At 41.6% G+C, this 13834-nt stretch overlaps 1 protein-coding gene across 1 annotated transcript in view; it reads right to left on the bottom strand.

The window, feature by feature from the left end:
* Positions 1-7345: 7345 nt before the first annotated feature.
* Positions 7346-13834, bottom strand: part of bmp16 (bone morphogenetic protein 16) — a 10044-nt gene continuing 3555 nt past the window's right edge. Inside the window, exons 2-3 of the mRNA XM_068585010.1 lie at positions 10646-11022; positions 7346-9894 (exon numbers count right to left, since the gene is read on the bottom strand). Of these exons, the coding sequence (XP_068441111.1) occupies positions 8819-9894; positions 10646-11015 (1446 nt within the window). The 5' untranslated portion in view covers positions 11016-11022 and the 3' untranslated portion in view covers positions 7346-8818. The remainder of the gene's footprint in view (positions 9895-10645; positions 11023-13834) is intronic.

Raw genomic sequence — 13834 nt, 5'->3', positions numbered from 1 at the left:
TTAGGGCCCAAGAAAGAAAATGCACCTCTGCCCATCACAATAATGTTAAGCTGCTGAGTGCTATTAAGCTAATGTCAATAGCAAATGTTACCACACTTCAGAAATAGAGTCAAATTGTATTTTTCTTACACATGGTCTAATATTTTGCCAGGCGGATAGTTATCTTTTCAGGTCTGATAATTAGGTTAATTTGTTATCGTACAGTTTCGGAAATTCGGAAATGTAATTGAATCTTTTTGCCCGAAATCCGTTTTATGGTCAGACAGGGTTACTTTTTCTTTAGATGACGGTAGATTTCTCTTGTACAGTTGCGTAAATAGTCAATATTTGCTAATAAGAATAAAAAAATATAAAACAACACCATATTTTTGCCTTTTAACTAAAAGGCCAGACAGATCAAACAGAACCGAAAAACCACAAAAGGGGGATGAAGGTGGAGGAAGTAGAGGTGCAGAGCAGGGGAGGGGAGCTGGAGGAAAGAAAAGTTGAGATCAGGCACAAATCTGTGGGGAAAGCGTAGCTCAGGCCGGACGAGTTCACAGATGTTTTAAAGTGCTAATCTAATCTTTATGCCAGGCCTTCTCCCTCCTCTCTTTCTTTCCCCTCTCCCTGTCTCAGTTTTTTTCTTCCTCCTGCTACTTCTTTGGAGGAGTTTGGAAAGGCTGCGGCCTGCGTTAATGCATCTCAGGAGCATCATGTACCGCTGCTGCTCGGTGATGGGCCTAGTTATTAGTGCGCCTGTTATCAGTCCTGTTTTCAGACTTAGATACATGTGCAATTTCAATGAAGGAGTCTGGAGCTGAGAAAAAAGTATTGTGAAAATATCCTTACCTATGAGACAAGATGATCAAGGAAGGGTTGGAATGATCTTCTCTTTATTAAGAAAAATCTCCCACGCTAAACAAGTTCAATGCCCTTCTTTTTACACTCTGACATCGTACTGGTCCAGATTTTAAGCTCAGCCAAACGCGTGTTGCAACTGTATTATATGGTTTTGATACAAGATGGAGGGGGATTACATTGACCTCTCATATTAGTGCAATTAATACATGTATTGCTCCATTTTGAGTTTTAAGTAATTTAGCTCCTTTTGTCTCTCTCTTCCATGATTTTCCATCTTGACTTTTCTGCCTCCTTCCTTAGACCGATAGGAAGGTGACTCTGTTTCAGACAGTGGATACATGTTGAACACTGACAGCTCCATTATTCAGCCAATGTGCTTGGACAGGAATTCATTTTTACTTTGCAGAATTTAACAGTAAACACAAATCCGGTGGTTTAAGCCCCTGCCCTCCTGACAAGCTAGACAAGAAACAAAGAAGTTACATAACCAGGAAATATAGCCAGAGATTAGAGTTAGAGAGGTACACATGGAAGAAATAAAACATTTATTTTCCAGCATGAGGACATGAGCAACTTACAGGTGAACCCAGTGTTTCTCAACCATTTTCAGTGATGTACCCCCCTGTGAAAAATATTTCTTGGGTTGAAAAAAATATGTAAAACACAGTTCTTCAAGAGGTCAGTTTGGTGGATGTGATTACATGGCGTGAGGTCATCTTTGAAGTTTCATCAGCTGGCAGGATGTGCCTCACACTCCTTCTCCATCCATATCCCCTTAAACCTAAATTGAATTCATTCAAATGAATTAATACATGTGTTAAGTATACAAAAGAAAAGTTAAAGTAGTGGTACTCAATGTTCTTTGCACTTAAACAAACGTTAGGAATATTCATCAGATACAAAGAATAACATTAAAGGACTTCTGTGCACTTTAAAAAAAAAGAAAAAGAAATGCAATTGTATCTATTAATATTTGCTCAATACACAATACAGATAGGGCAGGGATCAAGAGTCATAAATAAACGTAGCTCCTCCCCCAAATTTCCCAGCTGAAGTCACACTTTCCATAGAAACATTTATTTGATGCATTTGTAGTTCCTTCTGTGACATCAGGGTGCACAGAAGCATGAGTCCATACAGAGCAGTGGCTTCCTCTGGTCCAGTACGAGAGGGCTAGACCTGTGAAGAACTCCACCAGTATGTCCGATTCCCGCCAACACACTGAGCGGCTGCTTGAGCACCGTGTGCACACGGCCGTCTGCCGCCTCCCCCTCTCTCTGCTGCTGATAAGCTCATAGAGAAAAATAATTATAATACATCTACTGTATTTGTGAAAAACAGTTACATTATAACATAAATAAAACTTTTAATTATTTAAAAATAATGGCCTCCCACTGTTGAGACTTGTAAAACAAAAGTTTGTCAATGATTATAAAATAAACACTATTGTTCTTTTTCCATGAGTCACAATTAGTCCAATTCAGGACAAACCGTTGTTCAGTCATTCTGACTGCTGAGCTCATGGTCGCTGGTTTTAACAGATGACGTCACATCACCCCAAATCCCGGCTTCTCTGCATTGACTTCCTGATCGCTGCGTTTGTGAAGCACAAAATATTTCTTCAGCCAATTTCTCCCTCACCAGAGCAAAGCTTTTGTGGTTGAAAAAAATATGTAATACACAGCGCTGTGCCGTCAGAGTTTAAACTAATATAGAATATATACAATTCTGTTCATGAACTTACACTTATATTTTATTGAATATTTATTAATTTCTTTTTTTAAAGGATTTTTGAATGGATGCTAATTTTAAATATATTTTTTTTACAAATGTCACATGCCCTATGGAGTCCCTTCATGTACACGGTACACATACCACCATTTGAGAACCACTGGGTTAACCTATCATATCCACATGGTGTGATTTTTCTTTATGTATTTCACTTCATCATTTATGTTTTTTACTTCTCCAGATTATTTAGGAGGATCAGAGGTTGTGGTTCCTCATCATTGAGCCGAGTGTTTGCTTCCTGTGTTATTCTGTGACAGGGCATTCCTTCTATGACTCCCGGTTACCGACCACGTTGAACTTTGAATGTGCAAATCATAAAGTACACCACGATGAGTCCAAACTGGCAACCGCCACCAAACCTCCACTCACATCCTTCTGTTGCTCTCTCTCTCCTTCGTCCCTATACCCTCCTCTCACTCCCTTTTCCTCTGTGTGCTTCTAGACATCTGGAGAAGAGCGACATCCTCGTAGTAAACAGACCAACAGCTGTCCACCAGCTCCTGTCTTTTTCCCCCTGCCATCTCTCTCTTCCTTCATCACCTGATTCCTTCTAATATTTCTCTCTCCTTTTCTTCACGGGCTGTGTTTCAGTCATTCTGTTCCTTCCTCTCTGTTCATTTCCTGTCTGTTGGCTCATCAACATCAGACCACCAGTGATGGATCTGTTTACACTTCTTTTACCCTGCTGGTCTGGTTTGAGCGAGGGAGGACACTAAGGACACAGATTGAGTGAAGGTCGCAGTAAAAGGCTGATTTTTCAGACTTTACTAAAAAGTTAAAAAAAAGATTTTAGTAATACAAGTACAGATAATTACAATTTATTATGAGTTTAGTTTTAAACTTTGGTATTTTTGGCTCTTTTGATTAAAATAACATTGTACTTATTGAGTTAATTACGACTTTGGTACAATCAAATGCAGAGGAACATAATAATAATAATTTGAAGCTATAGGCCTGTCACATGTTTACAACGTGATGTTCATCTGACCTCTTATGTTTCTTACCTGCTGAACATTCTTTTAGTGATGTTCTTCTCCAGATTTCAGTAATTATTTTGGTGAGTATGTTTTTCTCACAACTGACAATGAAAATGAGACCCAGGCTGTAATACATTTGAACTTTTATGTTGACTGTTCCAGGAGAGAATTAAGAGCTACATATTGTGAGGGACCCTGCAGAGTCCAAATCCTGCCTTCGTCCTCAGCACGGGGTCAATTAAAACTGAACTTATGAACATTCCCTCCATCTTCTAAATCTACCTGAATGCATGCCTTGATTGTCAAGAGCAAATCAGAGGTGGTGAGAGAAAGAAGGAAAAGCAGAAAGAAGGGAAGGAATGAATGCAATTCCCGCATTGTGAGACACCTGTAAAAACATAATTTTTCATTGTTGAGCTGTAAGGGAAGACAGAGACGAGATGAAAACATAAATGATGAGACAGACGACAAAGGAGGAGGAGAGAAGGTAGAGGAGGTGCATGGTGAACAGGCTGTCGTTGATTGATTAAGTGTTTAAACTGGTATAACTTTTTATAAAGATGTTATCTGGAACATTCAGGGAAACACAACTGACACGGATGAATCTAGGACATATCGGGGAAAAAGAGATGTGCACTTGGAGAGACAGACTGCAGGGGTCAGGGTTCTGCCTCGTGACATGATGGCTTCCTGTCGACCTTCCCGCCGGTTCAACGTGCTGCACCTGCTTCACTCTGCGAGCCAGAGGTCCAGTTTTGCTCAATCGGTTTCAGCATGAGTCTTTCTTTGAAGTTTGGAGGCTGAACCCAAAACTCACAATATCTGTTTTATGTGTTTCAGACTGAAACCACCAACTAAGCAGCTACAGCAGCAGCACACAACTGGTAGATACATCCACATCTGCTGTAGTGATTTGGGACACTATCATTTTATTGTGTGACACACGATATGTATCAAACTGCAATTTAGTGTACTTAAGGGGTTAGCATGATTGAAAACTGTTTCCGATGTCCAAAAGGGAATATTTTGCAATCATTAAGGGTCTGTGACCCCGGCAGTATAAGTGATGCCCCGTACTTCTGCTGCTGGTATATCACTGTCATCTTGGCTCTTATTTATCATCACTGTTTCAAAAAGTCTGCAGGCAAACAGTGTTTGTAGATGCGTTTATTTGCCAAAACCACACATTTTCCAAATAACTGATGCCCTCTCAGAAATATATGGAACATGTTTTGTAACAACGGTTTTCCAAATGTCGAAACCATTCTGTCTACATATACTTGTGTATTATCGTGTCGACACAATGGTCAAATTCGTTGTTTATTAAATCATCATATTAAAAAATATAAATATAAGTAATCAAAGATGGCTTTAGACAGGTATCATTGAATGTTATATGTGCAGTGGGGTGGGCTGCACAGTTGACCTGGCGGTCTAACAGGGAGGTGAGGGTGTGTAGTTTCTGTGGAGCAGGCTGTCAGTCTGCAGGGGGCACGAGGGACACACAAGGCTGCCTCTGTCCAGGGCCAGGTCTGTCAGTGTGGGTAGGAAGACTGGCAGGCCCGTCCCGACTAAATCTGTCCACACTCCAGGAATTAGGAGGCAAACCCCATGTAAGACAACAGTCTGTTGAGCCGTTGTTCCTGGTATATATCGGTGGCGGTCCGTGGTGTTCGCCATTAGGCCAGCTGTGATCGCAGCAAAAAAAAAAGTGTCACACGACCGCCGGCACGTTCATACAGGCCACCTGCCACACAGCTCCACCACGAGCATACGGGGCGAGGGGACTGTTATTGTATGTTATGGTATGGTATACATGATTATTGACAAATTAGTAAATAAGTTACTATAACTCAGAAAGAGCATGCATGAAGGAAACATCTAACTGCAAAGTGCAAGATGCACCAAAAGATAAAGATAACGCTGGAGAGAAAGCAGATTTTACAAACCACCGACTCTATTAATACACTTTTGGATTATGGGCTGATTTTAAATGAATTCTGCAAATGAGGCTGTGGACATCAGTGCTGTTTAAAATCCTGGCTGCGCCCTTTTTGTCAACTAATGATTGTGATTATCTAAAAACCCCGATAGACTATACCCACTCTTTGTGTCAAGACCTATCTTTATTGTGAAGCATTTGTTCTCCCTCCCGCTGGTGCTTATCTGGTGTTCATCACAGATACATCCAAACACAGAGGCACAGCCATGTGTCCGAGCGGCCCTGTCACTCGGAGTGACCCTCCATTGCTTGTATGTAGCCCCCTGAATGATTTATGAACTGAGGGAAGGTGCTCCTCTGGACTGACTGGATCAAAGCTGCTGACAGCAAGCTTTTAACAGCATCCATACCTGACAAGATAATCCCGGTCATATCCTGTCTTTCTGCTCCACAACCTCATCCTTAAGAATTTATAACCAGAGCACCTGTGAGAGGAAGGAGACGAGAGGAAGAGAAACATGTTTCAAATGTAGATATGAGATCAAGGCAGGCAGACAAAAACTGAGTCAAGATGGTCAGATGATTGACAAATAGGCTGAGATAAAAAAAACAAAAAAAAAACGCAGTTGATGTACTGGTGATTTGCAAAGGGCAAGCTGAAGTGTGAGAGAGATAGATTAGTCAGGAAAGGTAGAGTAGGGAATGGATTGGAGGTGAAAGAGTGAGTCGGGGGTCATGGAGGAAAAAGGCCAGAGGTTATCAGTCAACCACTAAGTGAACCATGATGTGTTACAGCCCATGAGATGAAATATACTGGCGCTAACCCAAAGAGCTATCTACAAGAGCCAAGGCATAAACCATATGTGAACATGATGTCACGTGAAACATCCTATGTATCTTTCTTCTGCCCCCTGTTTCCTGGTGCTACAATCACCTTCAACATAATCTGTACAGTATTTTATATTTTTTATAATTACTGTTCTGCGTTTTAAATTCAACCTTCATTTATGGCAGTAAATTCGTGGGTAAAGAATGATATATTCCTGGGAAGTAGTATTATAGCAAAAGTAAAGAAATAAAGAGGGTATCAGGTGAGTGTGCAGCATCCCAGTTACTATACTGGCTTGTCAGACATTACCGGGTGACGTACAACTCTTCTTTCTGCTTTCTATCTAACATAGATCAAAGCACACCATTCCCCTCACAGGTTGTGGGCTTCAGACACCTGTGAGCTGCCGTGAGTTCGCCCATCTGGGGGTGGCTGCAGAGGGCAGGGCCCTCTTCTGAAAACACGCAGGAATGTAGAGGTCAAGATGCTGTTGAGTTGGTTTGACCCTTGCATTAAGGAATGACCTGCAACCAGGTGTGGAAACCTTTGTTCCTGCATCTTTCTTCATCTACATTTTCTGTATTTGTGCTTCCACATGTGATATCTGGGATCAGACAGATCAGATGTGTGCACAGTTTCAGAGTAGTGGTGTGAAGTAATACAGTGGTTCCTAACAAGGATGCACGTTGGAGATAAGACATTTTCCTTGAATTTAAAACTCACAGCTGTTTCCATATGTGAATTTGAAGCTACTTCCTTAGCTAAAGTATTATAACCACAAATCAGTTTAAATCTCTCTGTGGGACTTCTGGCTTTCCTTTTTATACCTGAATATGGCAATAATTTCATTGTAGGCTGAAAAAAAAGAAAAACGTTTTTTATGCACTTAGAGCCCAGAAAAAGAAAAAAGAACTTGCAAAAGGAGAAAATGATTGATGCGAAAGAAAAGTCATTGGACAGTTGTGCTGTTTGCTTTGTTTATTAGAGGTATATTGTCAAACATTTTACAAGCTGTTGCTTAACATTAGAGAGGAAAATGCAACACAGAAAAACATTTACTAAGCTCAGCAGAGAACATTTTTAAAGCCCCTGTTTGAAAGGCACTAAAGTCCCAGTTTTAATGTCGGTCCTGCTTTATTTCTTGACACATGCAGACACACCTAGCAAAGACACCTGTTGTTACACACTTCAGTAGCTACAATACACAGAGCTTTCAATTTACTTGTTAGTTGAGCTTTTAAAGGCAACACCACTTATGTCTGCTATCATGTGTAGGACACCAAAATGTGTGAAATGATAAGGTGGAACGTTTATGTAACACAGACTGTTGATCCAATACACTGAACATTTGTACGGATGTAAAGCTACCATAAATTACTTCATGTGGACGGCAGGCTTTCTTATTTTGTTTGCTGTATGCTCTGCTGTGTGCAGGTATCTTAAATATTTTCAAGATTAAATATACCATATTGCTGCTACTTAAATACATATGTGTTTTTTAAGTTAGAATCGCCATTCAGTGGAATTATGTAAAATCACAAGACAACCATCACTTGGATTTTCTTCATCTCTGTAAAATAAATGTACATAAAAAAATCAATTTTTTAAATAATAGTGATAGTAGTACATTCAAACAATAGCATAATATTTCCTCAGCATTATTGTTGTGGTTTTAAATAGCTTGTGATGTAGGGCACAACGTAGGGGACAGTCTGAACACTCACATTACAGATGCACCCTATTCTTCGTTCAAATACTGCAGAAACATCACTGTCACACAAAGTTTAGATGCTGTACTAGTGCCATTGTCATATTGCTAATGCTGTTGATCATAAGATCATCAGGAAGTCAATGAGGAAGTTACAGGATTCTGCTCCAGAGCTTAAATTGTGTGTCCACTGCTAAACACACATGCATGTGCCCCTCAGACATATGAGATGAGTGGCAAACACTGGGATATAGAATAGAGGCCATCTGATATCAAAGCGCTGGCTTCTCGTGGAAGAACAAGTCGCCTGTTGGTTGATGGTGTAAATGGCTGCATCATCACTAAATGGTAAAACGTGAACATTATTCCTGGCAGTATATCTGTGTTGACCATATTTCTGCTTCCTCTGCCTAATTGTCTAACTATTTTTCCAGTTGTGTAGCAGATTATGTCTGTTCACTCTTTGTCTTTCTCTTTCTATGTCTGACCCTTTTTCTTGCTCCTCATGATCCATATTTAGCGGCTATGTCCATTCCCTTATCACTCTCCTCTCCCCTCACCTTTTTTTAGCGATTACATTTGTCTCTATCAGTATCTATGTCTGTTTCAAGTTAGGTGGCATCATCTCTTTTTCCCACCATCTGTCTTTTCATGCTTCTGTCTTTCTCCTATTCCCTCGATGTTCTTCCCTCCAAGCCTGGCGTTCTCTAGGTAAGTTCTTCAGTGCACTAACGGCAGCCGCAGCCTTCAACCACCATGTCCTGGTAGTTCTTCAGCACCACTCGGTCTTGAGGGTCCAGGTATAGCAGGGCGATAGGGCTGAGGGAGGTGGGGACGCAGCAGGCCCGGGGCACTGCTCCATTCACAGAGTTCACCAGAGTTTGCACCATGGCGTGGCTAGAGGAGTTCATGTGGTCGGCCAGAGGAAAGCGACACTCTCCCAGGCAGAAGAAGGCGTCGTAGCCGCTAGGTGCAATGATCCACTTGTGCCAACCCACATCGTTGAAATCTACATACAGAGGATGACGGCGACATCTGTTACGAGAAAGGCGCTTCAGTTTTGCAGCGCGACCACCATTTCTTTTCACCCTCCCCCCATCGCTCCAACTGACACCTCCTTTAACACCCCCCCAGTCTGGCATTGTATCCCCTGTTTTTCTGGCCCTGCCCGAGGCTTGGTCTCTAGTGCGGCCTTTGTTGCTGCTCCTGGTCCGGTCTTTTGTCCCTTTTCTCCCTCTCATCCTCTGGCCTCCATTGGGGGTCCTCCGGCCATGTTGGACCAAGGGCTCTCCACGGCCGTCATGACTATAAGTCACCAAGAGGGGTCTCTCCTGGGCCCAGCTGTGATCGTCTTGACCCAAAGACCTGCATACTCTCAGGTGTCCCTGTTTGTGTTTCTCTGCCTCCTCCTCAGCTTTGGCAAGAAAGAGGCTCTGTTCAGGGATCAAAGTGGTGCTGTTCTCAATTCTGACCTCAAGGAGGAAGCCCAGACTGCCAGTCCCAGCAAGGGCCTTATGGAGGAGCTCTGCATTTAGGCTGAAAGCCTCCCAAAAACCACCTGCTCTATGACTGTGGATGCCAGTGGTGAGTAACCTTGTCTCCAGCAGGGTGGGCTCAGGGCCTTTATGGCGCCCGGTGAGGTATAGGTTTAGTCTGTGGACCCCAGGACCGAGGGAGGCTCTGTCACTGCGGAGGAGCCGGAGCTCGGCAGAGAGCACCCTCTCTTCCTGAGGGATGGAGGAAACATTGAAGGAGATGTGAACCCTTGTACGATCCACTGCTAAAGGGCTGTCTCCAAGGGGCTCTGGGAGAAAGAGGAGGAGAGACAATGAGATATAGGAGTTTAGTGTGGTTTAAAGGTATTATGTATACTCAACAAGATACAAACAGCAGGGCTACATTAGTGAGATTGGTCATTTGCCAGAAATGTATTGAAGGAGTTCAATTAGAGGAAAATCGCCAAATTATCGACTAATATTAGCAAATAAGTTATGTTACTAGGGTGGATAGCTCACATTGACACTGTAGGTTAAATCATGTACAGAACAACGTTTCTTTTCAATAACTTTTATCTGAGGCAGTCAACCATGCCTACACTAACATGCATTCGGTGAACAATTTAAACTAATAAAATATATGTGTGAACTTGGAGGTGACTGGCAGAGCAATAGGTGGGGGATCGGCATTTGTTTGCCCTGGGACTCCCTCACGTGTTAATCGAGCCGTGACCAGAACTGTGGAGCAAAGTCCAGACCACTCTTAGTGTTTCTAAGTATGCTCTCACACATGTCTTGAAAGAAGACTTATAAACAACCCATTTTATATGAGCGCACAGATTAGTGATGGTGAGTCACAACAAACATCTGCCATTTATAGCATCCGCCATAAATATGATCTTTACAGTTAATCTGTGGGTAATAAAAGAAGGAACAGCTTCCTTGAAACAAAAGTTCAAAGGCCAAACAATAATGTTTTAAATACCTTTATTTTATTTATTTATTTATTACAGTTTAATAGGTTGACAGCATTGCATCATGACATACCAGTGAGCTTACCATTGTGGTGAAAGCTGCGTACGGTGTTGGCCTGCTGGATGTGCTGGCTGGGAAAGCTAAACGAGGGGTCCTCCACTAGATGGTACTGCTGCTGGTGGAAGCGGTAAAGATTGAGGAGGTACCCGGGCACCGGCACTCCGGGCCGAGGGTCGGGCTGCGACTGCAGGCCCAGCCGGCTCAGGAGGAGATTCTGGATGGTCTGAGCCAGACTGGGCTCCAGGAGGAGGGAACCAGCTGGTGGGGGCGACACGGAGGAAGGCACGACGGACACCCTGCCATGGTCGATCTTGCTGGTGTCTCCACCCTGGCGACCAGACGAGGCTTGAGGTAGCAGCAGGACCATGAGGAGCAGGAGGTTAGCAGGGAACATGGTGGACCTGGAGGGAGACAGGGAGGTGAGGAAGAATGTTTAATTGAAGACAAAATGAAGCAATCTTAACATCAATAGACCAACATATAAAGGCAGGCTATGTATTTAAATTCAGGTGCTAAGAATTTTTATATTCGAGCACAATATGAAATTTGCAAAAGAGACAGCTCCTCTAAGATCCTCCAGGACTCTGTATATCATGCTTATGTCTTCCCCTTCCTGGACACACTAGTTTCTCATCAGTCTTCGGCCTTCATGTGGCATATGTTCAAGAAATTTACTGTCCACATAGCCATATGAAGTTGTTTGCTTGTTACGCCTGGTTATAGAAACAGTGGCACTTGTTTTTTTCTCTGTGAATTTATGGCAAGCTTCATACACCCAAGGGCCCTTTATCTCTGAGGACACCTATACGCATGAGTAATTAAACTCTGTAATTTAATCATGCTCTATGTTGAGTGTGAAAGAGATCACAGTGCTGTGAATGAAAGACATCTCACATGAATCAACGGCTGTTGACTCTAGTGAAGTGCATTGGAGTTGCGGAGGCCAGTCACAATGACAGATATTTTCTTCTCCTTTCATTTTTTTAATCACTGGAGAATATTCATTCGAACATTCGGTAGCTTTCTATAAAGATGTCTGCATTACTGAAGAAGATTGAAAGCTTTTTATTTAAAGCTGGGGTAGGCAGTATATTTTTGGCGTAACTGGGAAACAAATGCATATGACCTTTTAGCATTCTTTGATTGACGTGGTCTAAGTAAAATAACTACACTTCTGCACTTCCTCTTGGCTCTGTTTTCAGGCTTTAGAAAATATTGTACGTGATGGGAGAGTTTGGCCACTCAGAGGCCGGGCCAATCACAGAGACAAGGTGTTCCTACTGACCCCTTCAGTGAGAACCTGATTCAATGGCGGAAGGTCCTGGAGAAAAAGTTGCCAGAAAAAATGCTTTTTCTCCATTGGCAATAACTGACTACAAAACAATTAAAAAAAGGAAAACACACAGTTAAAAAAGAGAGTTTGATATTCTCTAATAGTGGCCTTTTGTGAGAGCGGTAAGCTCAGTGCTGCTGTACATTAATGACAGCTATGGGGAGCAGACAACTAAACTATTGGCAACATCTTCTCTCAATCTCTGAAAAACTTGATATTGTTGTAGCTGTGCCTCACGTCATGTATGTTATCTCAAAGTTCCTTTAAGGCCCACATGTTTGCAAAGAAAACAGGACAGTACTTCTCATTGATGGTAAGCTATAATGGCATCCCAATCCCAATTTGGATTACAGTAATACTACTAGTACTTAATTACTTTACGAAGAATGGTGTTTAAAATGAACCATTAATAGTTGTAAAGGTTACTGTCTAAAGCAAACAGGATGAAGTCTGAAATGAATGACGACTTGTACAGATTATTGTAAGAATTGCATGCTCGTCTGGTGGGAGGGACTTCGGACAGAGAGGGGAGAGCTGCGGGAGAAAGGCTGCATTTTCAAATACTGGCTTTTTCTTTCCATAATAATGGAATAATGCCCTGGGGTTCCACTTGAATTACAAAATGCTGAAATGTTATCTGACAATCTTTGGCCAATGACAGAAAGAAAGGGCTTACTACTACAGCTAAAACAACTTAATTAAATTGACCCTTGAATTACAAGTATTTTTGCCAGCATATAAACAAACTTTAACCAAACCCCAAAACTATTTATCATTCAATGCACTTGTGGTCATATATTGATCTTTGTATATTAACACCTGGGTTGAATCCTGCATTTTTAATTCAAGTGCTTTGAATGCTACCATTTTGTTTAGTTTTCGTTTAGCTATGTTCAAAAGCATTACATTAAAGCATGCATTGCTAACTACTCTTTGACTCTTTCAGGCCAGAAATATTGATGCATATATTGCTGACGGGAAAGAGAAGATTGTTGTCTGTGATAAGAATCTTTTGGACAAATTCATATTGAATCAATAAAACAAAAAAGAATATGCTCAAATAGTTATGGTTTGTGGTTTGTATGATTTGTCCTCTTGTGTTTTATTTTTACAAGGCAATATTTGCACATATGTAGAAGTATCTTTTGAGCTTTCCCTAATGGTAGTGTGTTAGTAATTCCCTGTCACTAAGATGATCTGAACTGCCTCATTCACTTGCTATTCTTGATCATGGAAGCAGAAATCTGACGAAAACCCCACAGATGGCACTACAGCGCTCCGTTAAGCTAAACTTGACTGTGTTGAGAGAGTAAAGCCTCTTTTAGCTGACTAAACTCAAGTGATCAGCTTATCTCTCCCTCCATGGCTGTTCTCAATGCGGGAACAGGACCACAGGGATCATGTAATTATCACTATGACCTGGTAACACCCTGCGCATCTGTAGTGCAGGTGTTAATAATAACTGAGTCAGTAATTAGAAACCAGCAAGTTAATGGTCCTCTTTAACAGAAGAGGTTGAGCTGAGGAGTAAAAGGGTCAAAGCAAAGGATTCAAAGACAAGACATTATAACCTAGAAATGAACACAAGTGCAACATACAGTAGAAGTAGAAGAGAAGTGGATCAGGAACCTATTGTTGTCTTGACTAAACAAGTATACATTATCCTTTTTCAAAAGAAAGTGCACCTGTCTTTCATTTTATTCAGAAGAAGAACTCTAAGCTCGTAATCACTTTCCCCGTCTAAGCACTCACATATATTTCTTCTCAATCTATATATCTCATCTCTTTAAGGGACAGAGAATTGATTAAGCCCTCTACAGCAAGATAACAGCGCCTTTTATGGCTAAGCGGACACATAATGACACTGTAATGACCGCTAA

Source organism: Clinocottus analis, unplaced genomic scaffold, assembly GCF_023055335.1.
Source record: "Clinocottus analis isolate CAN_PGR_092001 unplaced genomic scaffold, fCliAna1.0.p SCAF_2, whole genome shotgun sequence".
NCBI lineage: Eukaryota > Metazoa > Chordata > Actinopteri > Perciformes > Cottidae > Clinocottus > Clinocottus analis.
The sequence above is the reverse complement of the archived record's forward strand: the minus strand, read 5'-3'. Positions and strand labels throughout refer to the sequence as shown.